Source organism: Chinchilla lanigera, unplaced genomic scaffold (assembly GCF_000276665.1).
Source record: "Chinchilla lanigera isolate Chin_1 unplaced genomic scaffold, ChiLan1.0 scaffold00109, whole genome shotgun sequence".
Lineage (NCBI taxonomy): Eukaryota > Metazoa > Chordata > Mammalia > Rodentia > Chinchillidae > Chinchilla > Chinchilla lanigera.
The window spans coordinates 6,320,323-6,344,910 of NW_004955510.1; the positions used below are offsets into that span (position 1 = coordinate 6,320,323).

The 24,588-nt window shown below is 51.8% G+C and overlaps 2 protein-coding genes across 7 annotated transcripts in view; one reads left to right on the forward strand and one right to left on the reverse strand.

Moving 5' to 3' along the window:
- The window catches only part of Antxrl (anthrax toxin receptor-like), a 45,825-nt gene extending 23,114 nt beyond the window's left edge, over nt 1–22,711 (reverse strand). For 2 of the 5 annotated variants that reach the window (XM_013506338.1, XM_013506337.1), the window contains exons 1-9: nt 13,638–14,162; nt 10,581–10,652; nt 9,349–9,420; nt 5,988–6,069; nt 5,852–5,885; nt 4,437–4,516; nt 4,292–4,360; nt 3,953–4,033; nt 3,807–3,867 (exon numbers count right to left, since the gene is read on the reverse strand). In XM_013506338.1, the coding sequence (XP_013361792.1) occupies nt 3,807–3,867; nt 3,953–4,033; nt 4,292–4,360; nt 4,437–4,516; nt 5,852–5,885; nt 5,988–6,069; nt 9,349–9,420; nt 10,581–10,652; nt 13,638–13,903 (817 nt within the window). In that variant the 5' untranslated portion in view covers nt 13,904–14,162. Of the gene's footprint in view, nt 1–3,806; nt 3,868–3,952; nt 4,034–4,291; nt 4,361–4,436; nt 4,517–5,851; nt 5,886–5,987; nt 6,070–9,348; nt 9,421–10,580; nt 10,653–13,637; nt 14,163–14,771; nt 15,970–20,942; nt 21,106–22,399 lie in introns of those variants that run through there. The other 3 variants (XM_013506340.1, XM_013506339.1, XM_013506341.1) reach the window with 3 other exon arrangements.
- A 1,228-nt stretch (nt 22,712–23,939) lies between these two features.
- LOC102018009 (anthrax toxin receptor-like) overlaps nt 23,940–24,588 on the forward strand; it is a 31,778-nt gene continuing 31,129 nt past the window's right edge. For both annotated transcript variants that reach the window (XM_005407926.2, XM_005407927.2), the window contains exon 1: nt 23,940–24,389. The gene's annotated coding sequence lies outside the window, so the exon portion shown is untranslated. The remainder of the gene's footprint in view (nt 24,390–24,588) is intronic.

Here is a 24,588-nt window from a genome sequence, read left to right on the forward strand (position 1 = left end):
TTGGTATCTCCTTCCCCACCTAATCTCTTCCTGTCCCACGGTACCACAGCCCACTGTACTGTGGACCCACAAGCCCTGCATTCCACCAGTGTGGCCCTGGGATAAGAAAGGGCAGCTGAGTGGTCCTGCAGCACTTAGGCTGGGTTCCTGCAGGTCTTTGGTTGCAATTCCCAGGTCCTTGGCCTGACAGCAACTTTCTGGCCCAGGCCTAGCTCTTTCTTGTCCCCAAGGGCCTGGAGTGGCTCTAGGTCAGCCAGCCGAGGACCCTGTTCTGCAGCAGCCTCTCCCTCAGTCCCTGGACATGGACTCACTCTGCATACTGGCCCGAGGACCCAGCCCATTCTGTGTTACCTGGGGCCCAGGCTTCTGCCTTAGCTTCCCCCTTGAGTCCCTGTCACTGTGTGAGGCAGCTCTGCACAGGATGCCCAGCAGTGTAGCAGGTCAGTGGTAGAGCTGGTGTCTGGAGGCACCTGTCACGTCAGCTCTGTGGCCAGGAGGAAAGCAGTGACAGCTGCTGCCCTCACCTGGGGTTTGTCTGGCTGCCCAGACATCAGGGCCTGTGTGTCAGCACACATCAGGGATGTGCAGAGGCCAGGAGGGCTGCACAGCTGAGCTGTTTCACACCAGAAGCAAGAAACAGCCCAGGACAGGGTCCCCCACCCACCTGTACCCCAGCACTGCAGCCCCCATCCTGCCAGGCATCAGAGGGGCTTGGGGTACAGAGCTGAGGTCCAAGGTGGAGAGGTCGGGACCAGGTCCTGTCCTCAGCTCTTACCCATGTCCTGAGGCTATGGCATCACTGTCCCTCCATTCCTCAATGTCCCCACAGTGCTATTTATCCACTGGTGGCCACATTGCAGCCCAGATGTTTGGTACCTTACCCTCCTCCCTGGACCCATGGGTGGAGAGCCCAGAAGTGAACACATTTCTCTCTGCCCATACCCTGTAGCCATGGCACTTCCAACAAAGGACACAGAGGCCAGGATGCAGCAGCTGCAGCCACCAAGGGGTCACCTGTGAGAGGAGCAACCTGATCCTCCCTGTCTCACTCCACAAAGGTGTCAGAAGCCAGCCATATGAGGACCATGGCTGCACACCAGTGTAGAGGTGGCCTGTTATACTGCAGGGTGTCCTGTGCAGAGCTGCCTCACACAGAGTGACAGGGACTCTGGGGGAAGCCAAGGCAGGAGCCTGGACCCCCGTGACAAAGAGTGGGCTGGGTCCTCCGGCCAGCATGTGGAGCAAGTCCATGTGCAGGGACTGAGTGAGAGGCTGCTATAGACTGAGGTCCTGGGCTGGCTGGCCTGGGACCACTCCAGGCCGGTGGGGACAGGAAGGAGCCAGGCCTGGGCCAGGAGGCTGCTATTAGGACAAGGAGCTGGACCACAAAGAAGTGTCCTCAGTGAACCAAGGTGGGGACCTACGCTGGACTGGGGAACCCTTGTCACTTCTGGCCTTGGGGACAGTTGCTACCATTTCCCCTCAGGGGTGGGTGTGCCCTGGCTGTCTCTGTGGATGCCTGGTCAGGCATGGAGGTTTCCTTCTCTCTCTGGCCCAGTGTGGATGCTGAATTTGCACAATGCTTTTGCTTCTTTCCATGAGGTGATGCCTTGCATTTGTCTGCATTTGGGGACATGGAAACTTTATATTTCAAACCCTAGATCTGCCCATACCTCTGGCCTGAGCCCTGGCTGCTGTGACTGTGTTGGCCTGTTTAAATGCTACTCTATCCAGGGTATTTATTGCTCCAGGGTCCGTTAGCATTTTTGAAACAAACTTTTCCTGTCTTCACAATTAAACTTTGTGTTGTGATCAGTTGACAGTAACTGCACGTGTACATCCACACTGTTATGGTTTGTGTCTAGATGTCCCCTCAAAGCCTCATGCAGTCATAGGTGGGGATTTTTTAGAGGTAGCTAGATTGAGACTGTGTGACTTATTCATGGTGTGATGCTAGGATTAAGGGTGGGTGATTACTAAATCAGTCCACTGATTGGTTTGGCACCACCCTAATCCTGGTAGACTGGATAAAATATAAGGGACAGAAAGAGGCTTGTCTTACCCTCTTGTTTGCTTTGTTACCTTCTGCCAACACTGAACTGTTTGTCCTCTGCCATACCACCCTGCCCTGGAGCCAGCCGATGATACTCTGAAACATCTACAAACTGTGAGCTAAATAGACTTTTCCTCCTTTAACTTTGGGTGTCAGGTATCCTGTCTCAGCAATGAGAAAACTAACTAAGACACACACTGGCACCCAAAACACACAGCAGGGTACATTCTGTGCATACCCAATTTACAGTCAGGTTAACCATCCACTTCCACCCCACATCAAATGCACACTACACATTCAGGGAGACACACACATCCATCCATGCATACTCACACCACACCATGAACACACCATGTAACCAATATCTAGTCACACATCACACCTAAATACTGTGCTTCCAACACATGTACCACAAACCACTCCCCATACTGCAAACACATATACTATGCACAGCACAAGAATATACACCATGCACATCCTACACTCATAGCACACTTTCCACATACACATTTCACATTTTAACACACATAATGAATTCACACACAACATATTTTGACAGACACCCCCCACCAAACATAATACATGTCACACACAGTAAAAATACTGCAGATATGTGCGTTTGCCCACACTCTATGTACCTACAAACCATAAACATCCTGCAATATCACACTCCCTACAGAAACACCACACACCACAAACACACATGTCACAATACCATACATATGTTCCACACTGCTTCATACCATAAACACATTCACAGTCATGCAATACACCCTGCACAAAACACCACACATGAATCATATACAGCCACTTCACATGACATACACATTCTGCAAACACAGTACCCAGCACTCTCACACACTAAGTGCCACAAACCATTAGTCATATACATACATACCACACACCATGTACCACATGTTTACTCAGACACACCACACCACAAAAGCATATCATTCCATACATACACACTTCATTCCCTTCCATAGCCCCCACATAACACATTCATAACCACAACACAAACACAATGGACAGCCTCTGACCATACCCATATACACCAAACCACCACCTCCACAAACCTCACACTTCACTTACACCACACATGCTACACATACTGCACACACACCACAAACATCACAAACACATTCACACCATACTCACACCACACATACAGTATATACATCACACGTACCACCAACACCAACAGCAACTGTACTCCACACCCATCACACATACTCATCTCCCACACAACACATATTACATACAAACACAGCAGCCCCACACCATCCATTTCCCCACATTCCATTACCCACAAAGTAGGGGTACACACACTACATGCTGCAGACCTAGCTCACAGACTCCCCTCACACATACCACACTAATTTATAGGACACACACTACACACACCTGACACATTCTCCACACTCATGCCACACACTAATTCCAGATCTACACACACACCCCTAGCATATCACACACACACATCATGAACATGTCACCTAGACACACAAATAACACTCATTTCATGTGCACACTCCAATACACACACATTTCCATACACACACACACACCATAAACCCCTGATCACAAACCATCCATAAACAGTACGTGCACACATCACACACATACTGTACACCAGGGAAGGGCCACACGCTGCCCAGACATACCATGCAAAGCACCCACACGAAAACAAATGGCACCACAATAGCCTGATGAATAAAGGTGCTTGCCAGCTCTGCAGATCCATGGCCCTTACCTCCCACACACAAAGAGGGTGGTTCCACTGATGTCACCTCCAGACAGGACTTGGAGGCCAGCTGTACACAGGGCAGAAGGAGGGGTGGGAGTGTGAAGCTTGGGTCCCAGTGATGCCCCCATCCATTCCCAGGTGGCTCAACTCACTGAGTTCACGATGTCCTTCAGACCCTTGAAGTCACTGTTCACCCCAAACATGTGTCCTGGGGTGTCTGCAATTGCCATCATCTGTGAGGAGAAGGCTCAGCGTGATGCCCAGTTAAGGCCTCAAGAATGCCTCCAGTCCCACAGGAAGAACAGTGTTTTGCCTTCAGGCTTGGGGACAGTGGGGAGTCAGTCGCTCAGGCACAGACTGGCTCCTGCATCAACCTAGGCTCGAGGAGGGGGCAGCTCTCTACCTGGCCTGTGGAGCCCTGTTTACTCAAGCCCCTTTGTCATCCTGTGGTGCCCACCTGTCTGTGGCCCCAGTATTCTGGTCTGAAGTACCTGGTCTTTGTCATAGTCCAGCACACCCACGGTGTAAACGATAGCCCCCATGCTCCGGGACTTGTCAGCCTGCGAGGAAGGAGACATTTAGCGTAACTCACCAAATTGTGTGGGGAGAAATGCTGGTAACCACGCCTGGGCTCACCTCCTCCTTTGTCTGCTTAAATGGCTCTTCCATCAGCATCCCGTCGGTTAGGGCAATAATCACGCTGGCTACTTTCCTGCCTATGGAAGAAGCAAGAGGTAGGGGGCCAGGTGGGCAAAGCTCAGGAGTGACCAGCAGGGGACCTGCAACCATCACAGGCTGCCATGCCCCAACACTGCCCACTGCTCTCCACATTTTCGGCTCTTGGTACAGGTTCCCAGACCCCAGCACCCATCTCCCAGAGACCCTAAAGTGAGAAGGGGACCTTTCCAAAGGCCATTTTATAGATGAGGAAAGAGGGGTTCAGGGTCTTTTCCTCCAGTGACCTGAATCCTTGTGATCCCTCAGGCTGTACACCCTTCACCCAGAAGACAGCATAGCCACATGCCCACCAAACCCAGCTCATCCCTGGGCATGGGGAGCAGCAGTAGCCCCTCTTGCAGAGGAGGCCAGGGAAGGGTGTGTCAGTGCCTGCTGCCAGCACAGCCTGTGGGGTTCTGCTTGGGACAGTGGCCCAGCTGCTCAGGACTCCTGGGTAGGGTCCTGGACAGGGGACCCTATTCCTCCCCAGTGCTATCCCCACCCGGCTCCACCACTCCTGCCCAGACCTGTCAGCCCACAGTGCAGCAAGATGTCTATCCTGGGCTGTACAGCCATGTGCATGGTTAGCTGTCAAGGCTGAGGAGCAAGTGGGCAATGCAAGATGGAGACAGAGAAGGGGAAGAAGACCCTAGGGACAGTGTGGGGTTCTCACCATGTGAACACAGGCTGTTTGAGCCCAGTACTTTCTCCTTCTACACAGGAGGCCCAGTGCAGTTCCAGGAACTCAGAGTGACCAAGTGTCCTTTTGGACCCATAGGGCCTCCTGTCCTATGAGAACCATACCGGGGCAGGCACTCTACCCACCACACAGGGCTTGGACAACTGTGTTATATTGTGGGTCCTTGACGTTCCCCCAAACCTTATGTGTCAAAGGCTTGGTCCAGAGCTGCTGGTGCTATTTGGAATTGGTGGAAACTTTATGGGGTGGGACCTCACTGGCTGAAGTAAGTTATGGGGTGAGCCCTTGAAGGGTGAATCTTGTGCCTGGCTCCTTCTTGCTCTCTCCCCCTGTCCTTTGTGAGATGAGAAGCTTTGCTCCACCACACACTGCGCACCATGATGTTCTGCCTCATCACAGCCCAGAAACAGTGGAGCTAGATGACCATGGTTATGAAGCCTAGCAAACTGTAAGCCAAAAAAAACCTTTTCTACGCTGAGTTGATTTTCTAAGTTGATTTTGTCGCAGCAATGAGAAGCTAATACAAAGAGCACCCACAGCACCCACAATTGAGGCTGGGAGGAAACTGTACACAGACTTCCCTGAGGCCTACGAACTGTGTGCCCAGCTGTCTGAAGGGGTATGGGCTCCTCACCTCCATATTGGGATCTCATGATCTGTTCGTTTACCTGCAAGGGAATGGATAGACACAGGTTAGGGACAGCACTGGGTGGATGTGGTCTCACTTTACACTGAGAGGTGGCTTTACCGTGGGCTCTGGCCATCCCTACCCGTTTGAACCCTTCTTGCATGAGTGTGTAGCCTCCAGGTGCCACCCACTGGAGTCTGTTAAGACCATCGTAGATTTCATCTCTGCAAAAAAATCAAGAAAGTGGTTAGCTGTTACGAGACCCCCAGAGCTGTCCCACAGCCTTGTCCATTGACCACATGGATGGGTGGCTCTTTCCCCTGTAATGAACTGAACCACTGCCTGTCCTTCTCTGTCTCCAGCCTGCTGAGCCCTTTGGCAGGTAGGGAGCCTGAGAGCAGGTCCCATGGGAATGCCTGGTTTTTTTCTTGGCTCATCTTGTTTCAGGCACCATGTTCTCAGAAACCCTCCACGGACCCTGGTGAGGGTAGTTACCCAGGGACACGCAACTTGAGTCCGGGGCTCCAGGGGGACCTGCATGCCCAATGCCTACTAGAACCTGAAAATGCCTTGGCTGAGGTTCTGTCCTCCAGCAGGGAAGGCTGGGTCCCACAGGTCTCCAGCTCAACCTGCTCTGTGCTGTCTCCACTGCACAGACACTGACCTGACCCTCCTTTAGCCACCAAAGGGAGGAGCCAGCCTGCTTCCTGAGCAGTGCAGGCAGAGGATCTCAGTGCTCTTGACACCAAAGGCCTGAGATGGGGAGGCAGCCACAGGATGCTAAAATGACTAAGCCCTATGCCCAGGCTGCTGGGATGGGGTTGTCAGTGGCTGTTAGTGGGACAGGGCCAATTGAGGCAGACTGTGCTGGCACTGGTTCTGGTGGCAGCACTGGGACAAGAAGTAGGGCTGGGCTCAGGCTGATCAATTGTGATGGCTGAGCTTGCACAGCAAGGCCACCCAGAGCAGGCACCCTCAGGGGGGGCTTTTTCCTGGGGCAGAGACTCTGCTATGAACCAAGTTCAGAGGACCCTGGACCTGTCTATGCTTCGCCCTGCCCAAGAGTGAAGGAGGCCCAGCCAGCCTTGTGCTGGGGAGGCCCTGCCAGGTCCTGCCCATCCCAGTCCAACTGCCATTCAGGGATTCTGCCAGCTTCTTCCCATGGTCCACTTCTCCATCCATTGTGCCCACTAAAGTCTTTCCCATACCCACAACTCAGCACCAGGCCTCCCTTGTGCCCACGGAGTCAGCCCCTCCCTGTTTATCCTGTCAGCTGGAGCTGGGGGGTGGGGGTGGCTCTGTCTCAGGCAATTAGGGACCACCATGGGGGCGGTATTGGGACAGAAGGCTGGGATGGCACAATTAGCTCCTGGAAACAGTCAGTATATTCCTTTGTAGCATGGTGTGTTCCAATAGATCCATCAGAAGTGTCTGATAAAACCACAAAAGCAGAAAGTTGGCAAGAAATGAGTGTTCCCAAGAAGGAAACCTCCTACATATTCCCTCTAGCTTCACTTGCTCTTAGTCAACTTATGATCACTAATTTTGCATGTCACACAGCTGGGCAATACATTACTAGCTTCCTATGATGAGCTTTGTTGCAGACAGCACCTCTGACACATGGGTCTGACAGTTTCCTTGGTTAGTTCACAGGGACTCGAGGGCCACTTTAGCTGAGGACCATTGATTCTTGGGTTGGGCATTGTGATAGGTAGGCTGAGTGTCAGCTTCATTTGCTTGGGATCTGCCTGTGGGAATGGTAGAGCATCTTTCTAGGCATGTCTGGGTGGGTCATGGACGTGTGATCTTGGGTACTATATATGGTTCCTGGCTTCTTTCTGGTGCTGTTCCCTGCTCTGCATCATGGCTGCCATGAACTAAGCAGCTTGGCTCCACCACACCCTTCCACCATGCAGTTCCTGCCGTGGAGCCAGCCCACCATGGACTAAATCTCCTTAAAACATGAGCCAAATGGACCCCGCCTCCTTGAAGTCACAGGTGTCAGTATTGTGTCTAGCTCAGTAATAAAAGCCTGCAGATATGTGATGGATGACTACAATGAGATGAAATGCTTGGCATAGTGCATCTTCATATTTTGTGTGTCCCTTTGCTGCCATAGCTCTTGAGCCAGATTCTACTCAGCTCTGTACATAGACATGTTGATCATTTAAGAAATAGTTTGTCTAAGACTATCATTCAGGGTTAACTCACTCTGTTGCTCCTTGGAGCTAAGTCTACCTATCCACCCTTGGGCTGTCTCAGCAGCTCCAACACAGAATGTCTTTCGGCTCTATCATACCATGCAAGATGATGACACCAGCTATGACAGTAATTTAGTTTTGGAGTGAATTGATCACCCATGAGTTTCCCAAGTAACAGAGGCCAAGATGATTTGTGTAGGATGATGGCACCAGGTACATGAAAATTCAATAGCCTCTAGGACAAGTTCACCATGACCATCAGGTGATCCATGTTGGTTACAAGAAGAAACATTTTCTGGAATTGAGCACCCAGCATGAGAATCTCTACATTTTAGCCAACACCAGCAAATCAACATGAACCTGGTACTCTCTTTGTTTTCTGAGCACAGACTGGTCTTCGCTCAATCAATTGCTAGCTTCCTTCAGTCAAACCTTCAGTTAGGCTGACCAGCTCCACCTGCCTCCATCCCATGCCACCTGCACCTTTAAAGCTTTGCTTGTGCACAGTGTGTGCTGGCAATGTTGACCCAGTCTCCTTTCTACTGTCCCTGGGTCAAAACGTCCTGCTGTCCAGTGTCACTGTCCCCAGGCCCCAGGGCCTCCTGAACCTCCCTTTCTTGAGAGTAGGCTTGTCCTGCTTGGCTCTCTGTCCCTGGCTTCTCCCCGGGGTCCTGCATAGTGGCTCCCCCACAACTCCAGCCTAAGAGCCCCCTCCTCTTCTCTGTGCTCCTCCCTCTCAGGCATTGCATCTGACTTTACCCTGCATCCTGTAGCCAGTCAGCAGCTCCCTAGCATCCTTCTGGGTCTCTGGGTCTCTGGGCACATTGGGCCACCTCCCCCATGTTGGTTTCCCAGGCCTCCCTGTTGGAGCCTACCGGGGGCAATGTTGCCCTGTACAAAGCCACCAGCCTTTCCTTGCCCCTAGCCCTTGCTCTCCCTACCCCTGGCCCTGGGCAGAGAGTGACATGCACAGCAGGCCTCACACAGGCCAGGGTACCTGTGGGAGCCTTGTCTGCTCTGCTAGCCCCCTGGACCCCACAGGTCCTCACAGCCAGCCCAGGGAAGAACTGGCAGAGGCTGAGCAGAGACGGGGACTTCCGGATGGCAGGGTCTGTGGGTTCCAGTGCAGCAGGGGTGCGGGGGCCAGGCATCAGGCTGGAGGTAAGTGTGGGTTCCCAGGGGTCCTGACCAGCCCACCCCATGCCCTGATGGCTCCCTACGGAGCTGGCCATGGAGCCCTCAGATAACTGCAGCTCCCTCTGGCCTGGTCCCCAGCCCTCCTGGGGTCACAGCCACACTTACCTGTTTGCGGTGAGCGGCATGATGACTTTAGCATCTCGGGAAAAGACAATGAAGGACATGCGCAGGCTGGGGCTGGGAGGAAGCAGGGAAGTAAGAAGCCTGGGACACAGCAGGGGGATGTGGGGCAGTCACTGTGCCACCCCTCTGTGCCATGGGTCAGAGACCTCAGTGAGAGGTGCTGTAGCCGATGGGGCCACGGGCCCAGGGAGAGTCAGGGTGGCCTCTGCTCCAGCACCCTGACACACACAGACTGGCATGCATGCACACAGTGCTCACCTACACAGTCATCCACACACAACCCACACACGCCCAGGCACTCACATTATACACAGCCAATCCCACACACTCATGCTCACCCCCGTCATACACACACACACGCTCACATGCTCACATGCTCACACACATACATACTGAAGGAGACAGACCCTCCACACTCCTTCATGGGGCCTCCTTCCCACTCAGTCTCTCTGTTGCGGTCACTTTTTGTATCTCCAGCCACTTTCCCTCTTCTCAAACCCTCCTCCCTCCTTCCAGCTCAGGAAATCCCTCTCCCTTTGGGCACCATTCACAACTTCTCCCCACCCTGTCCCTGACCACTGCCCTCGGTCCAGGACCTCTCACCCTCAGCAAGGTGGCTGCAGTCACTGAGCTGCCCCCTGCTCCTCCTCTTGTTCCCAGCTCTGTTCATCCACGGTTGCTAGTTTTTTTCCTGAAGCACAACCTTGATCACGTCATCCCCCTGCCCATGAACCTTCCATGGCTCCTTGTGCTCATAGGAAGAAGTCCTTGGGCCTGTGCTCCCCCTATGCTAGAGGTCACCCAGAGGATTGCTGTGACCCTTTTTTCCATTCTTGAAGGTCAGGTTCACTTCCCATACCCTCCGAGAAGTTGCCCTGGACAACCTCCCTCTAGAAATGCTTGCTTTCCCCTCTAACCTTCCTGGTACATTCTCTGTCCTTTCCTTTGGCCCTGAGCACCCCGTGTCCAATGGTTATCTACTGAGTCACTCATCTGCTTGTCCTGACTTCTTTCCCAGCCTGGGAGTCCAGGAGGCCAGGCAGTGTCCCTGCAGGTGTCCAGGCTTCAGGCAGGGCAGCCACACTGCTGAGACCCAGGGGCCAGTGCACTCTGCCCCTTTTCCTGCCCAGTCACGCTAGGCTCGGTGCCCCCACCCCAGGGGCCCACCCAAGTCTAATGGACATGAAGGGAGCCTACAGCCCGGGGAAGCATACTTTTTGTATCTGGCCACCAAATCTGCCACAAATGAGTAAATGTTAATCCAGTTGTTCTCCACACTGCCAGACCTGGAGACAAAGGAGACACAAGTCAGGGGATGAGATGCCTCCATCATCCGGCACTGACTCTGCCTTCGCCACCTCTCTGCTGGATCCTTGACAAGACCCTCCCACCCCAACACCTCTGACCACAGTGGGTCATCCTGGGCGTGACTGTCATCACAGCCACCAGTAGACAGAGGGTAGCCAACCAGACCATCTGTGGGATTGAGGGGCCTTCCTAGCACCAGGGATGGTTGGTGGCCACCCAGTGTGGCTGGTCCATAGGTGAGGGGTGTGGGGACAGAAAGTGGACATGATTGGAAAGATCCCTGAGCACCTCTGGTTCAGGGGTTGTCTGGGTCCCCATTTGTCCTTGGTGTGACTTTCCCGGATTCCTGTGTGTGGGTGGGGACTTTGGCACCACGGTCATCAGAAGCCCTTTGAGAGCCTGTGGAATGCTGCTGGATTCCTGGGTTCCAACTGAGAGACCTGCCTTTGCCACCCTGGCTTTGTTACCAGCCTGTGGACCTAGGGCAGGCAGGCCCAAGGGGCATTTTCCAGCAGGCACTGTCATGGGAGGGGGACAGGCCAATCACTGCTGTCCTGGTTTCAGCACTGTGGACCACAGGGACAGCTGCAGGCTCTTCCTGTCCCTACTCCCACATCCTGCTCCATTTTCCCCACTCTGTCCTCAGGTGGAGAATGAGGAGCAGGAGGAGGTTGGAGCCTTGTGACCTCCAAGCCAGAGGGAATCACACACATCTGTCCTATGTCTTTCATAGAGGTCCCTGCAGCTCCACAGCTCTGCAAGCGAAGCATCACTCGGCAGAGGAGAGCCCTGCCGGCTGTGGAGAGACATGTGACACTCAGAGCTCCATGGTGAGTGAGTCAGGGGTGCCTGCCAGGAGGCCACACTTCTTTCCAGAGATCATGGTTCCTGGAAAAGGGACCTCCTGGAGATCATGCAAACATGTGGTGACTGTCACACAGCACGAGCCACCTCCTTGTACTTTTTCCTTCTTCTGAGCTGCATCTAAATTAGTGTGGGCACCATGAGGAAGTGAGAGCCTGGATGGTTTTAAATGTATCAGGACGATTTCCCTGAGCATGTGTGTCCCGGGCCCTCTGCTATGTGCTTCCATTCAGGTAATGCTCACATTAGCTCATTACCTTTTACAGGAGAGAAAACTGGGTCTTTGGCAGATTGAGAAAACCTGACAGTCCCCACACCCAGCCTAGATCTGAACCAGGCTTTTCTCCATACCCCATGCATTGTTCACTGCCCTTGGCCTCTCTGAGTGACTCTGTGCCGTTCCACAGTTGCTGCTTAGCTGAGCAATGAACCCCGCTACAGCAAGGGACAGGGGTGTGCTATTCCCCGTGGTCGGCCCTCCTGCTGGAGAGGGAAAGTAGGTGCAGAGGGCACCTTCTTGGACCCCAATTGCAGAATCCAGCAAGTGGGAATGGCAAGTGGCAGGTCTAGTGTGGAAGGGGAGGAACCCTGCACATAAGTCTCCATCCAGGAGCCTGGCCTGGGCACAGGGGCTGAGCTGCTCCCCTTTCTCCCTCAGAGAAGGTCTAGAGCCTGAGCTTAGCTTGCAGCTCCAGCCAAGTGTGGCCAAAGGACCTGGCCTGTCTCCTGGTCTTGAAGATGTTCTGCCATGTTCACACCTTTTGCAGAGGTGTGAGGTGTGAGGTGTGAGGGGTAAGGCTGGGGGTGAGAAACGGGAGCCCTAGGCTCAGGAACATGTTTCCTTGGGTCTTTCTAGTTCTCCTATGTCCTTTAACATTAGGAGGAAGGGAAGGGGAGAACCCTTCCACTGTCTGTTATTTTGCTGCAGAGGAGTTTTTACTGAACTTTCCCAAAACACAAGGCTTCCTCCAGCCTCCACATCACCCTCCTGAGATGAGGGCACAAAACTTACTTCCTCAAGCAGTGGGAGGCCTATAGCACTCAACAGCGCTTGGCACACAGCAAGTGCCCAGTTGATGTTATTCCATACCCCCAACAGTGCCCACAGCCCTCCCCATCCATCCCAGGGCTGGGTTGGACCCTGCGGGCCTCGCAGCAGGGCCCAGGGGAGCAAGCAGGGGCATGCAACAGGGTGACAGCTGAGAGGGGCTTTGGGGTCACAGTTACTCTCTGGCAGGACTGGCCCAACAAGGTGTCAGCCCACTGGCTGCTCATCCTCCCCAGCTCTGATGCCCAAAGGGAGCCACCACCCCCACTGTGCTAAGGATCCAAGGGCCACCACCTTCCAGGTGCATCTCAGCGTCCCTGGGGCTGGAAGTGAGGAGAGACTTCACCCTCAGAGGCCAGCGGGCTCCTAGGTCCAGATTCAGCTCAGTTACTGGGGCCAGGGCCTGTGTCCCCCACCCTCAGTACCCATGGAGAAGGAGGAGACGAGTGCAGCCAGCCTGCGACTGTGAAGGAGACCAGCCCAGGAAGTCTGGGTCTCGTCACCCCCAGAATCCTCCAGGCACCTTGGCCACCAAGGAGCCCACCCTGCACCAGGACATCACACAGAGACCCCAGAGCTGCTGTGCATCCAGAATGGGGAGGATGTGGTGCTGCAGGAGGAGGCTGGGGACCAGCGAGGGCATCCCCTTGCTGAGGGCTGCAATAGGTCCCCAAACCCAGCCAGTGGGTAGGGCTGAGATGGAACCCAGTCACCTCCCCAAGTCCTGCCTGCCTCCCTCCCTGACAGCCAGCAGGTGCCCAGGGACACCCCAGATTCCCCAGGGCCAGGCTGAACCCCAGTGGTCTAAAGGTGCAGGAACTGTGCCAGGTCTGCAGGGTGAGAGGAAGAACAAGGCTTAGAGCAAAAGGTACTGCACAGGGACTTGGCTGAGTGCCCCCCAGAGGCCACAGGCCGTCTCTCCCCAGAGAACCCAGAAGGGACCTGCCTGTCTGTGCAGAGGTGGAGTCCCCTGAGACTTTGTCCTGCCTGGAGTGACTGGAAAATGCTCCTTCTTGAGGTCAGGTGGAGGCATGACCTAGGGGACACTCACTTGTCCAGAATGAAGTAGAGGTCAAAGGCGCCCCAACAATCACTTTCCGTCTGATTGTTGTGCCAGTTTTGCCCGGATTCTTGGTCATGGAGATGGTAGGAGCTTCCAAAGCTCTCATTGGGGTGTGGGCTGGGGTCTAGGAAGCTCCCTGTGCTGAGCAAGGATGAGAGCAGAAGCAGCAGGAGCAGGAGGTAGAGCACAGAGCAGGGCACACAGGGGCGGTGCCTCCCCATTTTCTTGGCTGTCCTTGTGACCTCTTTGCTCATGGGACCTTGTGCCAGGGCCCAGGTAGGCCAAGGACCAGCCACCTTGGTCCTCCTGCTCAGCCACCTTGCCTGTGCCCAGGGACTATGGCCCCTGGAGCCCTGTCACCAATGTCCAGTGTGCCCACACTAGTTCCCTCTCAGAGCACAGGGACTGGGGATAGAGCAGCTCTGGGTTTCCTGCCACTAGTTGTCCCCAAGGCCCTTCCCCCACCCCTGGGCAGAATACCCTGGGGTTATGATGGACAGGAAGGTTGACATGGTGACTTTGTGACCTGCAGCCTGCCGAGGGACCTGCATGTTGACAGCATCAGGTGGGGGTCATAGGGTCTCCGGAGTGATTATGGGGTAAGCCCTCTCTGTCCCCCTCCCCAGCCCTCAAGGGCAGTCAAGCGGCCACCTAAGGAACCAGGCATGCTGCTCACTGAGGGAGGGCAGCAGCGCTGGCTGAGATCAGGATTTCACTATGGCTGGGGAGCTCCAGGGACTGGGAGGCTGGGAGGGAGGTGTGGGGAGCCATTGCGAATGCCCTGCAGCCAGGCAGGTGGTGGCAGAGCTGGACAGGGTAGAGGTCATGTGCCGTGAGTCGGGGAGCAGTCCCCTATCCGTGCCCTGTAATAGGCCACCCAAGCTCCATGACCCAAAACAAGGACTGTTTTATTGTGCCTCAGGCTCTGTGGTCAGACGTTAAGAGGGCAGAGGGAGGACGCCCCATGATGGGGTGTTCCAGGAAGGCTGGCGAGGGGGTGTCATTTTGGGAGCTGGATGTGGAATTCTCTGGAGGCTTCCTCACTCTGGCCTACAGCACCCAGAATGGGAGACCTCAAAGCTGGGCTCCACCAAGACTGTTCATACAGACTCTGCACCTGACCTCTCCAGGTGACTCAGGCTTCCTCAGAGCATCGTGGCATCAGGGAAGGGGAGCTGACAGTTTTTCACAGTGGCTCAGTACCTCATGAGAGGGTATTTGTAGAAGTCCTTTATGACATCACCTCAGAAGTCACACTGTGTCACTTCCACTGTGCTGGGTTAGAGCTGCAAGTCAGCCCAGTTTCCAAGGGAGGACACAGGCCTAGTTATCAGAGGAGTAGGCTGCGATTGGCCTTCTGTGACCCACTGCAGGCCAGCACACAGGTTGGCAGGCAGGGGACACGGTGTGGGGACTCGGTGTGGACTGTGCATTCAAAGGGATTGAGGAGCATCAGACTGATGGGAATGGTTCTTCAGAAATACTTGACCAGTTTTGTTTTCCCTGGTTTTAAATGCATAGAAGTGCTTTATGGTGAACTTTTCCCTAAAAAGACCAAAATGGATCTTAGTATATGTAACCTGATATTTATTTCCTTGTGGTACCCAGCTTTGGTTTTATGGTTTTTTTTCTTTAGGAGTTGTCTTTAATAATAGGATGTCTTGAATAGCGGTGCTTTAGGATAGATGCAATCCAGGGTCCTCCTGCAACACATCAACATTTCGCATTTCATATCCTGCATTACTGTTGTCATAGCTTTGTATTTTCTTCTAGTGATTGGATGTCTCACTGTGTACTGTGGTGTTAACTTGCCTCTTCTCAGTTCCTGATAGGACTGGCCATGATCTGGGTCATTCCTCTTTCCTCCTTTGTGAGGAACTATTTGACCATGTGGTCCTTCTTTGAGTGGCAGGCTTATCTCTTCATTAACCTTGTGATTGTGGATACTAACTTTTTCTTCACTGTTGAAAATACCCTCTTCCAGTGTGAGTCTCATTTCTTTGGTTTATTGGTTTTTTGTGAAACACAAGTCTTGCTCTTAGTGTGGAACACAGTTTGGATGAGTACTCCCAAAGGCCTGTGAGCTAGATGCCTGGTCCCCGGTGTGGCACTATGGGGAGAAGGTGGACCATCTGTAGGACAGGGCCTGGTGGGAGGTCTTTAGGTCATGGGGACAGGTCCTCGAGGAGGCTTGTGGGACACACATCTCTTCCAGTTTTCCTCCTGGCTCCTGGTGTTAGTTGCCCCACCAGATACCAGCACTTTTCCAAAGATCCAAAGAGATAGGGGCCACATGATCCTGAATGAGAACTTCCAGAACGAGGAGGCACAATAAAAAATTTGTCGTTGTAAGTTATTTGCCTTGGGTATTTTGTTATACTAACAACAGTGACTGATTCACAGGTGAGTTGTCCTTTTCTACCCTTATCCCATTCCATCCTACATTGGTAGTGATATCTTGGGCATTTTCCCATTTTCAGTGGTCACGAGAGTTGTCCTAATCTCACACAGGGCTGCCATTTCAGACCTGGTAGAGGTGGGACCTGGTAGAGGTAGACGGCAGAAGAACTGCTCTGGTGAAGACCTGGGATCCTTTCTGTGCCTTTGGAAGAGGTGGCTCCACTATTGCTGGGATGAGTCCAAGAAGGGTCCAAAGCTGCTGAGTCCTGGGGTGACACAGGGCTGGAGAAGCAGCCTGGAGGCTTGGTTGTGGATGCACCACCAGGTCAGCACTGCTGCCCTTGCCAGTGCCCTGACGGCCCAAGAGGGAGAAGTCAGGGCTCACTGGGTGAGACAGCAGCTGTGCTGTGGCCTCCAACAGCTGGAGATTGAATGAGAAGGTCCCCAGCTGTCCTGCAGGCCATAGAGCCTGGCCTGGGCTGAATCAGCTGTAGCTGGATGCTAGGATTTGCAGAGCTGAGTTCCTGGGGAGGCCCCAGCTCCACTAACAAAGAGGTGAATGTGTCTGACTTTGGAGTGGAGCTCCCTGGCTTCAGGCGCCCTTTGCACCTGGCTCAGCTCCTCTACCTCCCCACCCTACAACACTCTGTCCTCAAAGGCTGCAGAGCCCTGGGGTGGGAGGTGCAGAGACATTATCTGGAGACAGGAAAAGCTCCAGAAGCCAGGGCCTGGCCAATCCTGGAGCGACTGGGCCAAGGTTAGAGCCACACATCCATGCCCTTCCTTCTCTGGGAGGCTGATGGAGAGCTGGGTGAGAGAGCTATCTGCCTGACACAGCCACATTGCTTCTGCCTCTCTGTCTCCCACCACCCCAATTCTTCCCCTATCCCCTCATTTCATTCCTTCTCTGCTCACAAGAACTTTGCTTTTGATTCCTTTTTTCCTGAGTTGACCTCTATCCTCTATCCATCTAGGTACACATCCCTCCCTCCCCTCCTTTCCTTGTTCTTGGCCAGGGCTCCTGCAGGATGCTAGGGGAAGAACCACTTGGTATCACCAGCACCTCAGATCTCGTGATTGTGTACCTGATGGCTCCAAGGAAGATATGTCACGGCACTAGGGCATGGCAAAAAAGCTGCTTAATTCATGGTGGCTGGGGTGGGAGAGAGGAATGGGCTCAGAAACCTGTACAGTGCAAGGTCACACCTCCATGACCCATACAGACATGCCCAGGAGCCTGCTTTGCTAAACTGCCAGGTTTTCTTACTGTACCTGAGTAAGAAACCAGGACTAATGATCACAGGAACTCTTACTGGATTTATTTAAGTGTGATTTTAAAATCTAGGGCCTTAGATCCAGACACAGATCTTCTAACAGACCCCTCTTCCAACTGACAATTCACTAACAGATTTCCACATGCTTTCCATACCCAGTACTGTATAGCCTCCTGCTGCACCTGATATGGGTTAGGGCTGCCCTCTTTGTCTCCTGAGCCAGTTGAAAGCTCCCTTGGAGGTTGAGTCTCCTCATCAGGGACAAGCAGGTCTCGAGGTAAAAGGGTATCACTGGCTAAGGGGAGGGAGATGAATGCAGTATGAGGCTCAGCTATTAGACACTCCTGATCTTACTCTACAAACCTATCACACCTAAATCCAGCCACCTGTCTACCTATGGCAGAGGAGGGTAAATTATAACATCATTGTACAATTGAACAAGACAATTGACCAAGTCTTCTCTAGTAGACCTGACTTCTGGGACAGCTCCTTCCAGATATAGATGCTGAGTGGTTTACAAATGGGAGCATCTCATGGAGGAAGGCAGGTTATTATGGAGAGTGTGGTGGACACTGTAGTGGCCAAATTTCTCTCAGCACATACCCCTACCCCCAAATGCAGAGTTTATTGCCCTAGTCAGATCCCTACAACTGGGAAAAGGTAAGAGATATTTATAGTTTCCATTATGGTATGTGTGTAGATGTCCCCCCAAAGCCACATGCAATCATGGGGTGGGCTTCTAGAGTTTATGATTGACTCGTGGTCCAATGCTGGGATTATGGGTGTAAGTGTTACACCCACCCTGGGATAGGTAGCCTGCACACAACATAAGGGAGAGAAAGAGGCTTGCTGGCTCCTGCTCCTCCCTTTTTTGCTCTTGCTGCTTTTGCTGTTTTCTGCAGTCATAAACTGTTGCCCCCGTGCCATATGCCACTCTTCCTTGGAGCTAGCTGATTATGGACTGAAACCTCCACAAACTGTGAGATGAATAAATCTTTCTTTCCTTAATTTTGGGCATTGAATATTTTGTCCCAGCGATGAGAGAAAAGTAATCAAGACAGTTTCTAAATATGTGTTTGCTGTGTAGCATGCCCATGTAGCCATTTGGAAAGAGAGAGGGCTGCTAATGGTACAAAACTCCCTTATAAAACATAAGGAGTTGGTAGTACTCCTCCTGGAAGCAGTACTTCTCCCTCAGGAGGCAGCTATTATCCACTGTAAGGGTCACCAAAAGGGCAGCTTTCATCAGTTAGGGAAACAGCCTAGCAGATAAAGCATCCAAAGGATGGCCCAGATACTGGGGCCAGAAAGTTATTCACACAGTAATAGATCAACGTCTGGAGCAGAGTGTCCCCCATGCTCTAATCAGGAGAAAAGAGAGTTTCAGGCTAAGAGGTAGCTCAGTATTCCTCTGTGGTGGTGGATGGGCAAAGGAGGCTGAGTTCTCACTGAAACTAACTAATAGAAAGTGGTCAAGGGGAGCCTCTTGGCAATCCTTTCTGAGCACGACTCTTTATGGCATCTACACCTTAATTCCTTTATATAAGAAGAGCTTAGGAAAATGATTTAGTGGGCACTGGTGGTTTGTGAATTGTGCCTTAGGAATAATTCTTAGTCTCATCTCATGCTTGCTGCCCTAGCTTACCCCATCTGACACTGAGGAGCATACCCAGGGGAAGACTGACAGATTTTGCTCAGAGGATGCAAAGCTAGATTGTAAATATCTCCTAGTGTTTGTTGACACTTTTCAAGGGTGGGTTGAAGTTTTTTCCACTTTTAGAGAACAAGCAGCTGGTATCTCTAAGTGGCTATTAAAAGAGATACTTCTGAGCTTTGGATTCCCCAAGTTACTCTAATGTAGCCAAGGTCACCCAAGGATTTGGCAAATAGCTTAGTGTAATGGTTTGGGGCTTATTTTTGCAAGGGGAGAACAATATATAATACAGGACACATATTTTATAAGATTATTTATAATAGTCATCCAAAGAATGATATACAAAAGAGTGCAGGAAATCTGTCTACACACTATAGACCAAGAATCCAGCTGAGGGCCTGGATCCCAAGATAATGTTCTGCACGAGTCCAACTTAAGACCTAGAGCTCATAACAATGCCTCCCACGAATCCATCTGGAAGCCCAGACCCATAACAACATCTCATGCAGGCCTGTTTCATGGATGTGCTACAAAGGCCCAAAGGTCAGTGGTGGAATCTAGGAAGTCTGTGCCAGCGGGATGAAGGATCTGTGCTAGCAGGCCGAGGGCTCTGCACTGGAGCCAGGAAGTGAAGTGCAAAGTAAGAACCAGAGATCTGCTGAAAAGTACCACAGCCATCCTCAGCAACAGTGAGGTTCCGAGCTCCTCCGATGATCAAGATGGCTGAGTTCCCAACAGGATAGCCAGTGCAGCAAGCTTCTCCCGGAGACTGGCAGTGCACCCTCTTCCCTTCTGGAGCCAGGAATTTATGCTCAGAGTGAGGACCAGAGCTCCCCTAAAGTAAACCGAAGCTATTCTCAGTGCCAACAAGGTTCCAAGCTCCTTGGAGGATGAAAAGAGCTTAGTTCATCAGGAAAGCCAGCATGACAAGCTCCTCCAAAAGAACGAACAGCTCCTTATAGCTTCCACCATCTCCCAATAGCCTTTTTTGCTCCCAACAGCCTCCTTTTCCTTCTCCAGTTCTGCCTCTTATGCTGCTGGCAACAATCCCCAGGTACACCTCCCATACCCAGCACCATGCTTACTCAGTTCAGCTGGGGCTTATAAGTTGCCCACCAGTTGTCAATCCACTACATTTAGGCATTAAATACCTCATGGCACCCACAGTCTTCACAAAATGTTGAGCCAATGAACTAGAAGCTTAGAAGAGCCTTAGCTAAACTCTGCCTAGAAACCCAAGAATCTTGGGTTGAATCATGTTCCCTATTACCCTTCTCCAGGCTAGAATGGCACCTAGGACAGGACTGAAGTTGAGCCTCTTTGAAATGATGTGTGCCAGGCTGTTCCTCATCCACGATCATTTATGAGATGAGGAACTCAACCAGACATGAAAGTATAGAATTAATTTAAATCAAGTATGGAAGACAGTACAGGAGTAGGAGAATAGGCTTATGCCCCTCGCAGAAATAGTGTTGACACTTGTTTCTGATTCACCTAGAAGAGACCAGCTCTTCCTCAGGACCTGGGCAACCTCTCTTCCCTCTTGCTGGGTTTAAACCAACTGTTAAGATGGGAAATAACTCAGTGTGCTCTGGGCTGAGCTACCAGTGAGGTCAGTGGTGACTCATTGAGCACCATACAGCCCCTCCCTGCCCCTATACTTCCCTTAAGAGTTTCCACGCATTTCACAGAATGGCTTGGTCCCCGGAACTGACTTGGAACAGAGCCTGTGAGTGGTGGGGCATTTTCCTGTTGCTATCACAGACTCTGGGCCCTGTCCCACCCAGTGGGGGAACTGTGTGACTCGGCCAGCTCTATGGGTATTGGCATCTGGGCTGAGTGCTTGGCTGCAGTTGTTCCCTGTCTGCCCCTCCCAAAAGTTCTGTGTGTTTCACAGTGTGCAGTCAATGCCTGGGTTGGGAGTAGCTTGGCTCTTATGCTACCTTTCCCTTTTCTGTATTTTACCTGTTCATTGTCACTTTTCAGTTGCATTCCAGTAGTCAGTGTCCTATGGAGACTGATCTTGGAACATCTTGGAGTTGTCTGTGAGAGCTGATTTCTCTGTGGCATCTTGGTCCAAATTGGCAAGCTTTGATGTTTAACACGAAATATTTGCACACGGGTTCTCCTACATAATGTACACAAAATGTTTATTTCCACAGCCACAATGATTGCTCCAAAGTGTCTCTCCCAATAGTAATGATCTGATTTAATGTCTGCATATCAGTCTCATTGACAAGAACTCACAAACTTCCATTCACACACACAGGCATGAAGTGCTCAGCTCTGGCCTTCCACTTTCTTCCCCAGTCTCTCTGACCCCACCCATCTCTCTCCAACTGGCACCACACAGCCTGTCTAGAAGATCGTTACGGGCAGCACTGACCCCTAAATAGTCCTGCAAAGACTACGTAGCTTCTTGGTGTGCTATGCCTGGTAAAGCGAATGATAAAAAAATAAGATTTAGTTAGTGCCTCATCTCCAAAACCAGGTATTTCTTTCTCCTCACCCTGAGAACTCAGATGCTTATACTTTGATCATTTGTGCAGTTTTCCCTGATGGGCCCTGAACAGGTCACATGTGCAGATCTGGAAATAATTTGCTGGAGAAAAGGTGTAAGGCTGAGGCATGGCTCCTTACACTGGGGCCCCACCTAAGCCCTGGCTGAGAATAAGGGAGCATGCAGGAAGAAGGGAGGAGTCCATGGATAGATGGAGGGAAGGATGGAGGGAGGCAGAGTTGTATGTAAAAAAATGCACTTAGAAGGTCAACTTAGTGCAAAAAAACCCAAAGACCTTATTTTTTGTGTGCAGAAAAGAAGTGAGGGAAGAGAGAAAGGGAAGGGAATGGCGGGCGGGAGACAGGCAGTGTGTGTGGGGTGACAGCTCCTGCCATGCTCATCCTCCCTCGGCTCTGCCTGGCAGGCCAGGAGGGTACATCTCCCTGGGACTTTCCACCAGCCTCAGTGAGGAGAGGGTGCAGGGCATGCAGCTCTTACCTTGGCCCAAGAGCATGTGGGGTGGCCAGGCCATGAGTTCTGGGGCTCTCCCAGCTCTGGACAAGTCTGAGACTGCAGCCCACAGGGGTCTGCATCTTTTGCAGTAGACTGATTGGTGGGCTGATCTAGGCACAGAGGAGGCTGAGGCCGGGAAACCCCCTGTTCAGGGTCAAATCTACATATCGCTCACCCCAGTAACTGTGATGCCCCATGGACTCACTGCAAGGACCTTAGCTCTCTGCCTCCAGCTGGCCATGCCAGTGGCAGGCACTGCTTCCTGCAGGACAACTGTGGTCCTTCTGGGTCAGACCACAGCTGCTGGAGGCCACGGATGCATTCACCACCACTTTCTTACCCAAAGCACTCTGACTCTCTCCTGGGCCCTGGCAATGGCAGTACTGCCAGGGGAGTGCTGTGTCCTCACCTGAGCCTCCTGCCTGTACCACAAGGAGATCCTCATTCATGAACTCAGCACAGCACTGGTGGAGCTGTGAATTCCATGAGCACAGAGAGGCTCTCAGGTCTTGGCCAGAACTGTCCTGCTGCCCTCCACCTTTGTCCAGGCCTCCTTGACTGTGGAATGCCAGCTCTGTGTCAGACAGGGCACTGTGACCACTAAGAATCTCAAGGTTCAGCGTATAATTGGCAGTAGAACTGGGAGGATTCAGGTGAAAAGGGACAATTCATTTGTGTGTAAATCACTTTCTTGTGACTATAACAAAATATCTAAAGCAATTAACTTAGAAAGACAAATGTTTTATTTGGGTTCTGGAAGTTAGAATCAGATGGCTCCATTTCTTTGGCTGTCTGGAAAGGGTGGGACACCATGCCAGTGTCTGGTTGGGGCAGCTGACAGCAGGAGCCAGGAGGAAAAGTGAAAGAGGTAGGTGTGAGTGTCCCACAGTCCTTTCCAAGGACCTGTCCCAGTGACCTAAAGACCTGCTGAGCCCCACCTCCTAGAGCAGTGATGGTGAGCCTTTTAGAGTTTGCAGTGATAATGAACAGCCTGCTGTGGCATGTGTGCCATAGGTTTGTCACCTGTGTTCTATACAGTCCACCTTCTCCCAACAGCGCCACCCAAGCCTCTAAGTCACAGGCCTTTGCGGGTACTTATTCAAATAGGCATTCTGCACTAAAAGTAAGACTTGTATTTTTTTAAAAAAAATGAATACAATGAAGAAGCAAGGCTCAGCCTGGGAGAAAGTATTTGCAACAGCTGAGGCAGGGTTAGTATCCAAAATATGTAAGGTCAATGAACCAATACGAAACAAGGTAAATGTCTTAGCCACTTTCGTTGGGACAAATACCTAACACCCACAACTTAAAGGAGGAGGTTATTGTGGTTCACGTTTATAGTCCATGGTAGGTGGCTTCAAGCCAGAAGTGGCATGAGGGTAGGGCCTGACATAGAAGAAAGCTGCTTACACCATGGTGGCCAGGAAATGGAGAGAGAAACAAGAAGCTGGGAATATCTATCCTTTCATGTCCTACCTTCCACGACCTGCGTCTTCTGGCCAGACCCACCTCCTGGTAGCAATTTAGCACACTTGTCACCGGTCACCTTTCCAAAACCCCATCTGTGAGTGCATCAGGCCCCTGGGGGACATCCTTGATCTAAACCATAACAATAAGTGTTCCAATCAGAGAAGAGCCACCTGGCACAAAGAGCTCTTCACAAGAAGAGGAAACAAGATGATCAGGGTCATGACCAGTCCCATCAGGAACTAGAAAGAGGCAAATTAAGGCCACAGCCCAATGTCCAACCACTAGGAGAAAAAACAAGGCTATGACAAGAAAAGTCATGTATCATGTGAAGTGTGAGACCCTAATGTGTTGTAGTGGGGCATATTGGATTTTATCTATCCTAAAGGACCACTATTTAAGACATTCTATTATGTTAGAAACCACTGCAAAAGAAAAACAAAAAATATTACAAACCCAAGCTGGGTATCACCTGTTAAATTTTGTAACATATATTGAGATTCTTTTTGTAGAGAAAAGTTTTTCATCATGAAGCACTTCTATGCATATAAGACTGAGGAAAATAAAACTGATGATGGTACTTCTATGAACATGCCTTAATCTTTTTGAAGGTATTATCTGTACTGCACTCCAGCTCCACATTCCTTGGCCAAGTCCCAAGCACTGGCTTATAGCAGGCCACAGAAGGCTGAGCCCAGTCCACTCCTCTGAGATCTGGGTCTTTGTCCTCCCTTGGAACATGGGCAGGGTAGTGACTGCTCTGACCCAGCATGGTGGAAGTGACACGGCGTGACTTCTGAGCTGATGTCATAAAGAACTGTTCAGTTTCTACTTTGTCTTTGCAAACGTCTTCTCTTGTCTGAGTCAACATGATAAATGGTCATCATCCCTGATGCTACCATGCTCTGTGGAAGCCTGAGTCACCTGGAGAGGTCAGGTGCAGGGTTGGCATAAACAGGCCCAGTAGAGCCCAGCTTTGGGGTCACCCAGCCTGGGTGCCACACACCAGGATGAGGAAGCCTCCAGATAACTGCATGCAACCCAGCCACCCAAGTCACATCCTGCTCCCCAGCCTTCCCAGTGTTTCCACTATGGGGCCTCTGCACTCTGCCTTCCTGCGAGTCTGGCCAT